This window comes from Cryptomeria japonica, chromosome 1, assembly GCF_030272615.1.
Source record: "Cryptomeria japonica chromosome 1, Sugi_1.0, whole genome shotgun sequence".
Taxonomy (NCBI): Eukaryota; Viridiplantae; Streptophyta; class Pinopsida; order Cupressales; family Cupressaceae; genus Cryptomeria; species Cryptomeria japonica.
The window spans coordinates 422447483-422462601 of NC_081405.1; the positions used below are offsets into that span (position 1 = coordinate 422447483).

The 15119-nt window shown below is 36.2% G+C and overlaps 1 protein-coding gene across 3 annotated transcripts in view; it reads left to right on the top strand.

The window, feature by feature from the left end:
• Positions 1 to 15119, top strand: part of LOC131065253 (uncharacterized) — a 162391-nt gene that overhangs the window by 25685 nt on the left and 121587 nt on the right. For all 3 annotated transcript variants that reach the window (XM_059218429.1, XM_059218430.1, XM_057999728.2), the window contains exons 3-4: positions 7321 to 7389; positions 7543 to 7614. In XM_059218429.1, the coding sequence (XP_059074412.1) occupies positions 7321 to 7389; positions 7543 to 7614 (141 nt within the window). The remainder of the gene's footprint in view (positions 1 to 7320; positions 7390 to 7542; positions 7615 to 15119) is intronic.

Here is a 15119-nt window from a genome sequence, read left to right on the forward strand (position 1 = left end):
GTGTTTTGCTACAGTGAGCGTGAATAGTAAAAATGCTACAGTGCCATGAATAGTGCTGCTATAGTGCTTGAACAATGTTGGTATGAAGTTTACTTGTTTTTCCTGCTGATTAGAAGTTTGGAAGGCTACCATTACATCTGCAGACCACTACAACATTCAATTCCAGGTTTTTTCTATCATATTTTCATAACTAAGCATTGTAATTGTTGAATACAAACTTGAACAATTGTCGCAGCCCATAAGGTAGTTGAATGTGCACATTTATATTGCAAATCAGTATTTAACAACAAATAAGAAGTTTCGGGTTTTGCATATATTGTTGTATGTTTGTCAAGTGTTTGATAAAATGCCATGTTGATTATTAAGCAATTTAATTGATATCACATAGTAGTTTACAAGTCTCTTTCATTGGAAAAATAGGGGTGGTCATTACAAACTTATTACCAAGACTCTTCACACCACACCCATAGACTCACACACCTAAAAACTAGCTTCAACCCCAAAACACTAAATCTGATATGAGTGAACAGTAGGCTGGAAATACAAACCAACAACATTAAAATCCTCACAAACACTTCTAAATCACTCCCCACACACTCAAATTATCTCTAAACGCACTCCAAAGAACCCACAGACTCTAAAACCAACTCCACACAAGGAAACACTCCAAGAAACAGTTTTTTTAGATTTTGATATGCAACTCATGCGCTGGAAACACACAGACCAGCAGCCTAGAAACTCACAAAAATGCGACCCCCAAACGAATGCAAATGAGAGATACAAGACATGCAATGAGATTAGAGCCAGCAAACTGCACCCAAAACCCCCAAATGAATTTATGCACGCATTCCCAGGCAGCCCATCATAGTACGACTAGGAAAGAAGTAGGATTTGCATTTAAAAATTAAATACTCAATATTAAGATCTACAAACTTATAGACTTGATCGCCTGTGGCATAGGAAGAGAACGAGCCACTACCCAGAATGATCTGACACACGAACTGAGAGTTATGAACTAAAACGTGCTACAGCCACACCAATAATCAGCAACACTGAAATCTACACCACACTGAAAATCTGAAAATGCACACTAAAATCGAACCACACAATCAGAAGATCCAATCACAACTAGGAGTGATATCTCACACTTGAAGTCTGTCAAGAGCCCTAGGAGCTATTCACCCTCAAAGATTGTCTGGAGTCAATCTGACAACATAGCAATGTAAATTGTCTAAGATACCAAAATGAGAGCCCAAGTCACTTATTTATAACTTTTTGCCAACCAAATTCAAATTCAAATGCACTCCAAATATGCCCAAACCAAATGCCATTCCATTTCATGCACATTTAGCATTGCATTTCATTTCATTTCATTTCCTTGCACAAGCTCGCCCAATTCATATTCACCCAAAGTTGCCCTTTTTAATAAATATAAGTGTCATAAAATAAAGTGTAAAGTGGGCGCCCAACTATGACTTCCAAATAAAAAATATTACTAAGGCAATATACTTAGAAAATCGCCCCATTTGCCTTGAGTTATTATTTAATTATTAACACCATGACAACCCCCTTGAAATAAGCAAATTTCACCCAAATAGACTTAGGATAAAATTAATATTTTCTCCTTTCCTAAGTCGTCCATCCATAAAATAATCAAATATAAATACCTCATGCCTAAGGTATTAATATATTAAAAATACTTTCTCCTCAAATATTGATTATTGCAAAATTGAGCCGGAGACTGAAGTGCTGGAAATCACCAAAACTGGACTAAGTTGGGGCTCTGAACTGATCTGCTAAAAATAGTCATTCGAGTGAATACAAGATCCTGTCAAAATAATACCGCCAGAAATAGCCACTAAGCTGAGCTGCAGAATCCTTGCCAAGATTAGCACCAAAAAATGGTGGAAGACCAACTGCTCAAACTGACCTGCCGTAAATAACCATCTGAACAGGCCTGCTGACATCCTGCTAAAAATAGAACTGCTAAAAATATGACTTACTAAAAATAGCATACTGCTAAAAATAGTAAGTGTTTCCAAAGTGATTTTAACCACATTTTGAGCAGTCGTCGCACTTACTAAAAATAGTAAGTCTGGAAAAAGTCACCCGATGCAGATGCATGTCGAACCATCTTGAAGCTCTCTGAAAACCCAGAAGGAATCCAAAATCCAAACTGTTAAAATCCCACATATACCCCTTGAAAACACCAAAGAATCTTCCTCGAAAATAGGAAACCCTAATTTTTGCCTCCGAACTAGGTTAACGGCCAACAAAACTAATCAGTGTGGAGAAGGGGACATTACACTGTGAATCATTATCACTATTGCAAGGCACTTTGCATTCGATGGATTCTCTCAACCCGTATCGATGCATTGCATGTAATCTTTCCCATTGCGCAAATCTTCCCTTCTGCCGCTTGAAGAACCCTTCTACCATTTCTCATATCGCAATCTCGTTGCTCATGAACTTCACGTTTTCTCATTACAAATATGCATATTTCTAGTTTTCTTTTCATTCTCTTGTCATTGGTCCGTTGAAATCTGATTGCAAATTCTTTTTTGAGTATCAGTTTTCTCTTGTATACTTAGAATCGGGCCTTAATAACTCAATTACATTTTTTCCATCTATTGCCTTTTATCATGAATTCATTTGTAATGAACATTTCAAGTTCTTGTTCTTCACCCATATGCAAATATATGTTCACTTGCAATCGAGTCTTGGAGACCTGATTCCAAGTAAAAAGGGTTATGCTTTTCCCCACTATGCCTTCAAAGATGCATTTCAGGTTTCTCAAGTGTGGTGGCAAGTTCACATTCTCTCTTTGCAACTTACTTGCAATCGGGTCTTGGAGACCTGACTCCAAGTAAAAAGGGTTATGCTTTTCCCCACTATGCCTTCAAAGATGCATTTCAGGTTTCTCAAGTGTGGTGGCAAGTTCACATTCTCTCTTTGCAACTTACTTGCAATCGGGTCGCAAAGACCCGATTGCAAGTAGTTTCCAAATAGGTAAAACTTGTGTTCAACTCTTCAAGATCCGATTCCAAGAATAAATTTTGTAGACTTTTCCTATTGTCATACAAGCTTGTTTACTTGCATTCGGGTCTCATGTCGTCTATAAGTCAGATATTTAGCTCATTTGGCTTCACACCATCATCTATAAGTCAGATGTTCTCTTCATTATAATCATTAGAATATTAGACCATCATTTGGCTGATCCATTGATCTCTAATTTTGAATGCTACTTCATTGGATGCTGCAGCTCTTTGGCATCTGTTCTTTTTTCAATTATGTTATCATAACATAATTACTGGAAGTAGATCTTTCAAAAGTATGTTTTGAAGCTTGAAGAGTGCACACTTTGTCTTAAGCTTTAGTGTGAGAATAAATCAACCAGCAGAAATAGGTTAGCTATGCGGAAAATATCAAATGTAAAAATCAGTTATGGAAGGATGTGTCAGCTGTGGCCTGATACAGTTATCAGATACACATTAGTTACTCATTATTTATGTAGTGATCATTAAGAATAATATCACTTATGATTAACTGACCTTATGAATAACAAAAGACTGAAAATAATTTTACATTAGTTACACTGTGACCTTTAAGAATGTAGAAGTTATAAAAGACCTTGAAGCCTCAGGTGAAGGTTATTTTTTGGGTGGGAAATATAGAGCACGAGCCTGTGGAAGGACTATTCTAGGCAAGTACAGTACACATGCTGCTCTAGGATTGGGTATCAATTGGCAACCTTACCTTATCATGAGAGTTTCCTCCGTTTTGTATACTGTCTTAAAATGCTACTCTGCATACAAAGCTCAATTTCTGATTTCACATTTTCTCATAAGTTTCAGAGTTTTGTATTGAAAAAAAGGTTATTATATTTCAGGCTAAATTTCTCCTCACTACAAATTTTACAGAAACTATGAATGTAATATATTATACCACTCTCAGATTTCTTTTTAGTTTTAGTTTTCACTTATCTATAAGTTTCACATGAGTTGATTAGAAGCTTTGCAGTTTTGTACATAACTAGTATGATATTTTTTTGCTTGTTTGTATAACCATTATCAGAGCATTTTTATGGTCTTGTGGTGAGACATCTGCAGCAATTACTTCATTTCCATATTGTCATGACAGGTAAAGATAGAAATTAAATATAGCGTCAATCATGGAATAAGCTACGTAACCTCAAAGCAACCTTTAGCAAGAAATAGAAGAGGGGAACATCATATACCTATTTGAAGATCAAAAGGCGGTTAACATAAATAAAGGTTGATGGTGAAGATCTCCATTCCTAAGTTTGATGGGGTGAATCAGAGTGTTAAGCTATAACTTGGATTGGGAAGCTGTATCTCTTCTTTAGATTGAACCCTATGGACGATTTTCAAAAATCCAATTTGCAACATAACACCACAAAGGACTAGCATCTGATTGGTTGAAAATGGTTGGATGTGAGATAGAGGTTGATGAGGCTGATGGTGGTTGCCAAGATATAACTGCTTGGAAGGGTTTATATCTGCATTTTTCCATAACTTTGAGGTTTATGCTAAATAGGATTAATAGTTTGTCCTAAAAAATATGAAACAGCAAGGCATAATGACATATTACTCAAGTGAGAGTTGTGAAGCAAGGTTATTGGTTCAAAAGATTTCTCGTTGTTGAGTGGTTCTTGTGTTTATCAATAGGTTGAAAGATTTCATCAGTGGTCAAGAGTTTGAAGCCTAGTTCCTTGAAGAGGCCTATCATAGGTAGTTGGAATTATTTTGTATCTTGTTCAGCATCCAAACTCACTATAGTAGTAGAGGTTGGCCCTAAAAGTAGTGAAAAATTCAAATGCTCTTTTCTTCTGAATACTGCTCTATCAAAAGCTAGTCTTAGACTTCACTATCCTTGATGGTTTGTGTTCATAATGGATTCACTACATTTTCAAAGAAATGTGGTCAAAAGGAAACGAATGCAAGGCTCCTGGAAGGTTTCGTAAGATTGGTATTGTAGGGGAAGAATGTAAAATGATAGATAGCTATTAGAAGGAAGCAACACCTGTGGAGGGAGCACATTGTGTATCAAAAGGTAACAAGAGCAACTAGAAATACCAATTGTTTACCTTGCTTCCATGGTGGGAGTTATTACCTAATAGTAAATACCACAATTTAAAGATTAAAAAGCAAAGTGAATAGACTCTGTGTTGACCCTCAATGACTCTGGCAGCTTTTGTAAGTTTGTAGATGCAAAGTTGATAACTTCTGGGGGCCTTAAAATTTGCCCTGTTGCAAAATTTTCAGGTATCCATGATTATGAAAGTATGATGGAGCATGAAGAAAAGCATCAAGGAATGATAGTCAGCTGAACAGATATGAGTTAGGCTCTGAAATTTTTGTTGTAACTTCAGCAGAATGGACATGGCAATAAGTGTATGGTGGTTGAAGATTCTGGAGTAATTCTGCATGACCTTGGATGTTTGCACCTGAAATTTGAAGTAGTACAACAGCCGATTACACTTAAGAATCACATGTTGAAAACAAAAAAAAATTCAGAAAAAATATTTCCAAGCAGTGATGTTTAATTTTCCAATGCAATTTTATGCAAGGTTTTCCTGTCAAGGCACAAGCACACATATCAGCTAGACAAAAGGAAGTCCAACAATTATTTGAAGAGTTAGAAGTCGTATCCCAATTTGTACCTATGAATTCTTATCTGCTAAGGGAAAAATGACACATTAGTGATTTGGAATTTGGATCTGACTGAATCATTTTAACTTATCCCATACCCAAGTGTAAGGATTGATAGTAATAGTCAATGAAAAAATAATTTGTGCAGAAAAATAAGATTAAATTCAATTAAAAAATCTCAAATAAAATGAGTAATATAACCAGATGGAATGATTTCTCTGGAAAAATGTCTTCCCTGAGTGGACACATAAGTCTTAAACATCTTTATAGATGGCCTTTTCAGAATTTTCAACAATACAATTCTAGATTTTGTTGAAGAGAGAGAAGAAGTCCACAAAACTGATTAGCTCTTTTACATAAGCCATATTACTAGTATAATGAAATTGGATGGCCTTCATAGAGAGAATTAAAGTTTTCCTTGTTTAAGAAAAAATGCTAATATCTGCTGAAATAAGATGCACTTAATGGAGGGATCAACTATTGTGTGCAACTACATCCCAAATTGAGTTTTAGAAATTAGTAAATTTTTCATGAAGAATCTTCCTTAAAGCCATTCCATAATTCCAATATCTGGTTGAATAACCTTATGTACTAGATACCCTGTGTTTGTCAACCTACATGCTCTTCCAACAACATGATATTGGAGAAACTTAATTAGGTATCATGTTCTCCTAGTTTACTCAATTATAGACAAGCCATTATAGCTGGGAGCCTTGGACAACTGTGAAATACCTTTTCCACTCTTGGAATGTCATTGCGTAGTTTTACAAGAATGGCATAGAGGATTGATAAAACTTCATATTTAACATAGTCTTTTCGTGTATTGTTGGAAAGGTTTGCCAATGTACATTGCAATGGTGTATATTGTATAGTTCATCTAGTAGTCTGTAAGGTTTTTAGGCAACAACACTAGTGGCATATGTTGGAAGAGGAATTCTATATAGATGATGTTTGGCTAATTGATATGCTTTCTAATGCAGTGTTGAATTTTGAACTTAGATAAGTTGTTGCATTAAAATGATATTTATCCTGATAAAAACCACGGGTTAAGTTTTTAGGAATTGTTAATTTTTTCAGAAAACTCAAGGACATGCAGATATTCTAATTCTGTAAGAGTTGAAAATGGTGTCATTGTGTAAAATTTGTTTCATATGCTTAAAATACTTGATAAGTTCTACATTTTGATTTAAAATTACTAGATGTTGAATACGAAAGGTTTCTTTGTTCCTCATCTTCAGATATGTAGTAAGTTAACTATTTGATTTATCATAGCCATTAGAAGAAGGAAGTATTCTTTATTTTATATGTGGATATTTACTTCCTTATGTTGTTTTACATCTTATAGCTAGGTTATGATTGTGTTGCCGAATGGAATTTGTTTATAAAGTCCTGTATGTGTGATTAAATAAATATAAATAGATCAGTATTACTATGGGGTCAAACTGTGGAGGCGTGGTTCTTGATATTGAGAGCTATATTTTTTAATATTTAGGTATTTAAAATTTGTTTGCCTCTGAAGATTTGATCTCTTATTGAGTTAATGAATATGATTCAAGCAAGTGACCATTTCCCCAGAATGTTCCTGTTTTCAGTGTTTCTAATGTTCCATTATTTATAAGTCAATACTTTCTCCTTGTTGCTTGAGCAGGATTATTGGGACTCAATAAAACAAAATGATTATTTTTCTTTTGAAGGTTTAATGGATGTTATAAAGCAGGTCAGTAATTGCTCAAAACTGACATTTTGTTGAAGTTTTGAACATTAGGTCTTTTTCCATTTTGAAGAGCTCGATCATGATTCTGCTTCTTGGTAATTTTTTAATTTTGTCTTATTATTTATAGCAAGTGCTGATTCTTTTCTTTTCCTGCAGCTACGTATTTTTACGACTCCAGATTTAGAAACTCCTAAGTATCAGATATTGAAAAGGACAGCAGATTATGAGGTATGCCCCTAGAAACACTTGTGGAAGGACTATTATAATAACAAGTCTAAAAGCATAGTACAATAAAAAAACATTTTTAACTGCCTTTGAAGCCCTAAAGTCCTAAATTTTGGACAGATTACATGGAAGGATCTCAATTCCTTCAATTATTGTCCAATTACACAGATAAATATGCTGTAACATTATTGCCTGTGCAACATTCACACTAGAAAACATGCCGGTTAAGGTTTAAGATCTAGGTGCATTTCATTGATACTAATATAGTAACAAGCAATGGTGTTGGTGAGGCAGTGATTTGGATTAAAATCCTGCTTCTGTTTGGACCAACTATAGATTGGTCTGAGGAGTATTCGTATGTGTGATTTGGTACTAATTAGCAGATGTTCAATATATATTAAGAACTTAAAGAACAAAAATGAAGTTCTCACAAATGACTGGTGTCCTGTATGAATCTAAATAAACTGTTCTTGTAGTATGGATAATTAATTTTTAGAAAATCGAGTCAAGATATGATATGTGCATGCCATGAACCAATAGAGAGGGGGCCTAATCACAACTTTAACTTGGTAAACACAAAACAAACTGGAAAGAAGAATATTGTTAAAAGAAACATGCTTTATGATTAAAAATTGGTTTCACAGCTTTATACATATGTATCTTAAATAAAAACCCTTATCTGTCACAATTTTATTGAGGCAGACGTTTATAGAGCTCAATGGTTATGATTCTACATTACAATATCTAAGAATTAAAATGAGAAGGGTGGAAATTTGCGTTCTGCCAACTTTTTTGGGTTTAAAAAGATTTGGGAAGAAGTAGATATAATCACAATCAAAGGTCTAGCAATGTAACCTCAAGAAGCATGCAGATAGAGTTTGGGATACAAAAGAAAAGCCTGGAAAGGTCAAGAACTGGAAATGAACAACCGAAAGCTACAGGAGAAAATACAAAAATATGCTCTCCACAGAGACAAGAAAAGTTCCCAGTTAAATGGATCCATGTAGCATCTGTATTCTTGTTACTTAGAGAAGCCCCCATCTGGCTTAGAGAAGCCCTCATCTGAGCATTAAGACCCCTACATTGTTTACTTGTTTGCATTGAATTTTTGAGCAAGATTTATGAATCTGTTAGTGGCTTTTAAAAAACAACCCTGTTTTACTATTGAGATCTAGGGGATTTGACAGGCTCAACTCAACCATAAATGCAACTGTTAATGCAGTTCACTCATCAGTAAGAAGATTAAAAAATTGACTCATCGGGCACATGATTCTGCGATTTCATCACATAAAAACCTCCTTTCTGTCAATCTCATGAGTGGTTGACACTCAAATAGGGTGTTTAATGTGGTTGTAGAGAATAATGACTTGTGAATACTTTCCTGTTTTCAGACAATTATAATCTTTATCCCAGGATGGAAGTGACTTATCAAAACTGATTAATGTCTTGTGAATACCGTCCTGTTTTCAAACAATTATAAGATTTATCCTAGGATGGGAGCAACCAATAATTGCCATGCTTTCTGGATTTGGTGATGGGGGAATTTAGCTCTTTTTGCAGCTTCGTAATCTATTCTTGCACTTTTCATAAGACTAATATTTATGTTGATATATGCAGATTATAAGTTACAATTCAAATAATGGCAGAAAATCTGATCTCCATCTCTAGTCAGCTTGCTTTGCAAGTTGTAATTTTTCTAATTTTTTGATAAATGTAAAGAATCAATATATGACGGTTTATGTTCTTTCTGAATTTTTTTTTTTTTATTCAAATTACATTACCATGTTAGGAGGGTGTCCCAGAAGACTTCAACACTTTCTGCCAATCTGGTTTGCTACGCCTTTGTCAAATTTGCCACTGCATCCTTAAACATGATTAAGTGGGAAGTGAACTGAAGATTTTACCAGATGCAAAGGCAAGCACTAGATGAAGGGTTGAGGGCTGAAAGTCAATCAAAATTCAGAAGAAGACTTTGGTGTCAGTGTTTGTGGGTTGAGGCGCAGATCTTGGTAATGGCATGAACTATCAAGTTGTTCTATGTTGTGAAATTGATGTATGCTCAACATGGTCTCTGGGGTGTGGAGTGTAGAGAGGAGGGGCATAACAAAAAGCAAGTGTCGAGGAGGAAGTGAACTATTGCATATTGCACCATATGTTGATATGTGTGATGTCCCCTTCTTGTTGACATCAGTTCTTTAGTGAGGATTAGCCTATCATCTTGGCCCTCGTAGGCTAATGAGGTTGGTTAGAGGGTCTCCTGAGGATTTGTATCATCTTCAGTGTGCAGAGTGCTTCAGTATGGTCTTCGTTTGGCATCATTCGGACATTGTTTGCTCTACTTACTATTTTTAGTAAGTCTTGAGATGTTAGAGATGGACCCCTTCTATTTTTAGTAAAGGGGGTATGGTCATATGCAGTTTCCTCATGTCAGCTCCCTGCTCAGACGACGTGCAAAAATGTTGAGTAATTAAGGAGATATTAATGTTTATTTGGTTATGAGCTTATATTATAAAGTTAAAATATAATTTTATATTATAACTTTAGTGACTTAAGTTGAGGGTCTAGGCATCATAAAAGGGGGCCACATTATTAATTAAATTATGTGCACATTTTCCAAAGTTTTATTTTTATTAATGATGCCAACGTAAAATAATAACATTAAATGTTATTAAGTGCTTTATGGGGAAATTCGAACTTCTCAAGGAGAATATAAGAGCTTTCAATGAGAAGTTTGACATTATTGTTGTTTGGCATTCTTCTTTCATGACTTTGGAGAGCAGAGACCAAGGGTTTCAGTTTTCTATGCCATTGGAGAACGTGAAAATCTTCAGTGCTGCAGCCATTTGAATTGGTGCAATATCCAGTGAATTTGGCTACCTTTGGGAATTTCAATCAGAGGTTGCATTAGTGCTTAATCGGTGAAGTTTGAGGCTTTGAATTGAATCAGTTGAAGGGTTATTGCTGCCGATTGGAAGATTAGGACAGGCGATATTATCCCAGCAATCATCCATCATTTACAAGCTGCAAAATACATCTAATATTATTGAATAACAGCTGCAAACAAAGCACCAAGGTTAAGGAGGGCGATTTGCCATTAGGAGTAATAAATTCCAGAAAAATTAGGAGGGAGGCGCCATACAAGGAAGAAGCAATCTGCAAACATTTTACAAGCCAAAAACAATCATCTTGGAGCGGAATTGAATCACCTAGGAGCTGCTTTTTAGCAGAAATTTCCAGCAGCAGATGTAATCTTTATTTCCGGGTATGCATGTGTTATAGAAGGTTAATATTTCAATAAATATTGCAATTGTATGGTTGTATTTATCATTCCTTGAACAATCTTGGCATTATCGATTGCAATTGATTCATTTAGTCATTTGGTATTTGCTTTTTCAATCAAACCCTTGCAGAAAACAAAAAAATTATAAAACATCAAAAAACAGAAAACATATTCACAACAGTGACAGAAGTTAGAGCCGGTAGAGTTCTGACATTGGTATCTGAGCAGTCTCCTACCATCCTGTAGAGTTGAATTTTCTTGTTAATGCAACCAAGTGACAGAGAAAGAAGGTACTATCAGAGGGAGTATAGGAAAAATTGGCATCCACCACTGATACCTGAAGGGGAAACAACTTCTGGTTTGATTGGTGTTCATCAGGGGTCATCCTCAAGACCACTAGAACAGGTTGCCGGAATGGGTGATAGGAGAGATAATAGTCCCCCACGTGATGATGCTGCAGAAGTGAGGGCAACCATGAGAGGATTATAGTGAAGTATCCCTTGTCTAATGAATGACTGAAAACAAGGAATATTTTTGCTAATGGTCTCTGATTTTGATTTATATAGGCTACTGGTAACAATCTGCTTGAAGAAGGAAGCAATATCCACGTACTTAGACTCCTTAAGTGCCAATTCGAATGACCCCTTGAAACTGCCCTTGCTGCTCTATAGTGCGAACTGAGAACATGAGATAAGTCAATCGAACTCTCCGCAATATTCCTCCAAAATTGTCGGCTTGCAGTGTGGGATGAATTGCCCTCTTCCAAGTGGGGTATAGATGCCCAAGACTCGTGCTAGGAATCAAATTATGTGGTAACAGCAGTCTTGTTCAATTTTCTGATTACAATTTATAAGTGGCCGATTCCTCACTAATATGTCTCCAATTTATCACCAAGAGCATCGCCTTAGTCTTCTATTAAAATCTTTGATCTCCAATACGACCCTTGAAGCTCCCTAGAGTTGATATGGACAAAATCGTGGATGAGGATAGTCTGATGCAAATTCTGATTGGTAGCTGTATTGTCCTCAAAACACCTTCAAATCCCTCCTAGAAGGACCACCCCACCTTTCTATTTAAATCGCCTAATTCAAATGATAAGTTCGAAGCCTCTTTGACAAGTAATGAGAAAAATCGAAGGGTATGGCACAACAGTTTGATAGTCTTCAGACTTGGCAATGGTAATTCTGCTAGCTATATCCTCCCAATAATCTTTCTAATCAAATCGACCTCGCTTCCTTGAATGATTTTGATTAGCTATGAAAGCCAAATCGTCAATTCTGAAGATTCCTCACAATATTCACTATGGCAGCAACTAGAACCTCAATAAGCTCAACTTGGAAGACTGAAATGTCTCCCACCCTTAATGCAACCCCTCGGAAGGTCTTTCACTTCCTCAGTTATGCCAATCACCAAGAGTTTTTCGTTCCCAAATGACTCTTCTTGTAATATGCCCCTTAATTTTTTTTTTGATTTCAATGAGATTACAAAGAAAACACAATAACCTGTTAAGGTTAGAGAAATAATTCAAAACAATTGAAAGGGAACCCTTCCACCTTTTGTTCACCGAGAGCCCAATCTGGGAGGGTGAGAGCATACGATGTTTTGGGGATCATTAGCACCATAAACCGAATTGAGATTACAATGCACGGGTGGCAAGCCAGCCCCTTCTGCTTATCCAACATGATAGAAAATAAACTACTTGGCGGTAAACCAGCCAAGCAAAACAACAAGAAATTTAAACACAATCACTCTACCGTATATTTTAGTGGGAGGATAATACATAGAAACTATCACTCTACCACATATTTCAGCGAGAGGACAATACACATAATTATCACTCTATCGCATATTTCAGTGGGAGGACAATATCACTCAACCACTTACTCAGTGGGAGGACAAAAGTTACAAATTGAAATTACAATTACTAGGCGGCCAAGCCAGCCTCTTCCACTTATGCAGTGGGGAAAATTACAATGAGCACTTCAAGATCAAATATAGAGGTTAGTACTACTAACCAATGATACAAGGATGATTACAATGAAGTACTACAAGATTACAATAATCAACTATAGTTGATTTCAAGCCACAAACACAAAATAACAAGTCTGATATAAAATAACAGCAATTCCAGAACTGGACCAGCAACATTGAAAATGATCACAACTCACTCCAATCCACTCTAAATCACACCAAAACTGAAGCAAATGAAACTAACAACTAAGGTAGTCAATCTCAAACCTCAAACCAGCATAACGGAAGCTTCAACAGTGATGCACACAACCCGAGGCACCTCCCAAATGGTACAACTTGCTGTAGAATTCGACTTGCAACCAAAAATCACAAACACCATGTCCCAGTCTGCAGATTGGTGAAGTTTATTGCCCAGGGAGTATGGTGAGATAGAGCCAGTACCCAAAATGCAGTGATCAACAGGTAGGGAGATATGAATAAAACGATACTTCAGCCACCAAGTCCAACAATACCAAAAAATCACAGTAGCAAACAAACTCTCCAAATCCATAGGAACACGAAGCAATCCCCAATATCAAACCACAGCTAGGAGTGATGTCTCACACTCAAAACCGCAAAGCATAATCTAGGAGGTTTTCACCCTCGAAGAAGTTTGGAGTCATTCCGATAGCATAACATTATAATTTCTTTGGATGATCCAAATGAGAGCCCAAGGCTCTTATTTATAACACTTTCCCTCTCCAAATTCAAATTCAACTCCACCCAAATTCCCCCCAAAATCAAATTACATTTCACTTCACCACGCCCTCATGTCTCTGGCGTCCCCTTCTTAGGCAATAAGTTCGATATTTTCCTTGGTGAAGAACTTGCAACATAAAGTGAAATTAGCACATGAAATTTGCCTCCTTTATTGGTGCCACTGACTTAGGAAAATAACAATATTGATGGCAGATATATATTTTTCCTTAAGTCGCCCACAATACAATTAATCAGTAATAAAATAATTAAATATTAAACCTTAGGATAAGGAAATAATATTTAATTAAATAACTTATAACTCCAATACTGATTATCATCAAAATCAAGGATGAAGCTGTGTGATGAAAACCACTGAACTAAATTGGATCAAGACCCTATCCAAGATTGCCAAAAATAGAAATGCTCAAACTACCACTTACTTAAAATAGCAAGTCATTAAATACTGCTCCGAAAAGCATGATCTTCGCACCCAGAGAAAGAGCTTGGAAAGCTCAGTAAAACTGCACTATCCAGTCAGCCAAACCCTAACTTACTAAAAATAGTAAGTTCACACTTCATCGTAGAATCAATTGCATGTTATGCCACCCTAGAGTTCATGGAAAACCCAGAAGGAAACCGTAAGTAGAATTGAAGAATTACCTCATGACAAACCCTAAAAAGCTCGTGCAGAACTCCACAAAAGTTGGAAACCCTAATTCTCCTTTCCAAATAGCCTACGGGTCTTCGGAATAGGCCACTGGACCACTGAATGAACATCACTAAGAAGGGGACATTACACTTCTGCAGATAACCTTCTGGCTCTACAAGACAACATACAAGAGAAGATGCAAACAACTGATGATTATCAATGAATTACTCTCCTTTTATTTTCAATCCTACCCAATCATTTCATTCCTTCTAGAAGATAGCCTTATGAGGGTAGGTACACTTTATTATTATTTATTACACATATTATATTAATTGCACTTTATAAAGTAATATTATAAAATTAACAGTGCACATGCCTCGTAATACATGTAATCCTCTTATTTCACCCTTTTACTCAAAAATCATGAAATGTGAAGCCTCAAATCACTGCAACTCGACACCCCCAAAACACTCCTCTTGGCCTACGAGAGTCGAATGATAGGCCAATCCCGAGAAATACTAAAGACTAATGTGAAGGGGACATTACATACAGGATGGACAACAGTGGATAGCTGATACACTTCAACAACTTACAACAGCCATTCAACAGTTGGCAAATCCCTCAAGGTAGAACTTGGAATAGATAAATAATAGGAGGCAAAATAAGGACCGTGAAGATAATAGGAGTGTAGTTGGGACTCCCAGAGCACATCGAGCAACTACCTGCACTATTGATCGGCCTACAAGACCCACCTTCTTGAGAGATGAATCAGAAGAAGAAGAAGGAAGAGGAGATGGGGAGGTTGAGTTTGTAGATAATGTTATGAGGGTGCATGATGAGTGGAGTTTGCTACCCCCTGCTGTCAAAGAA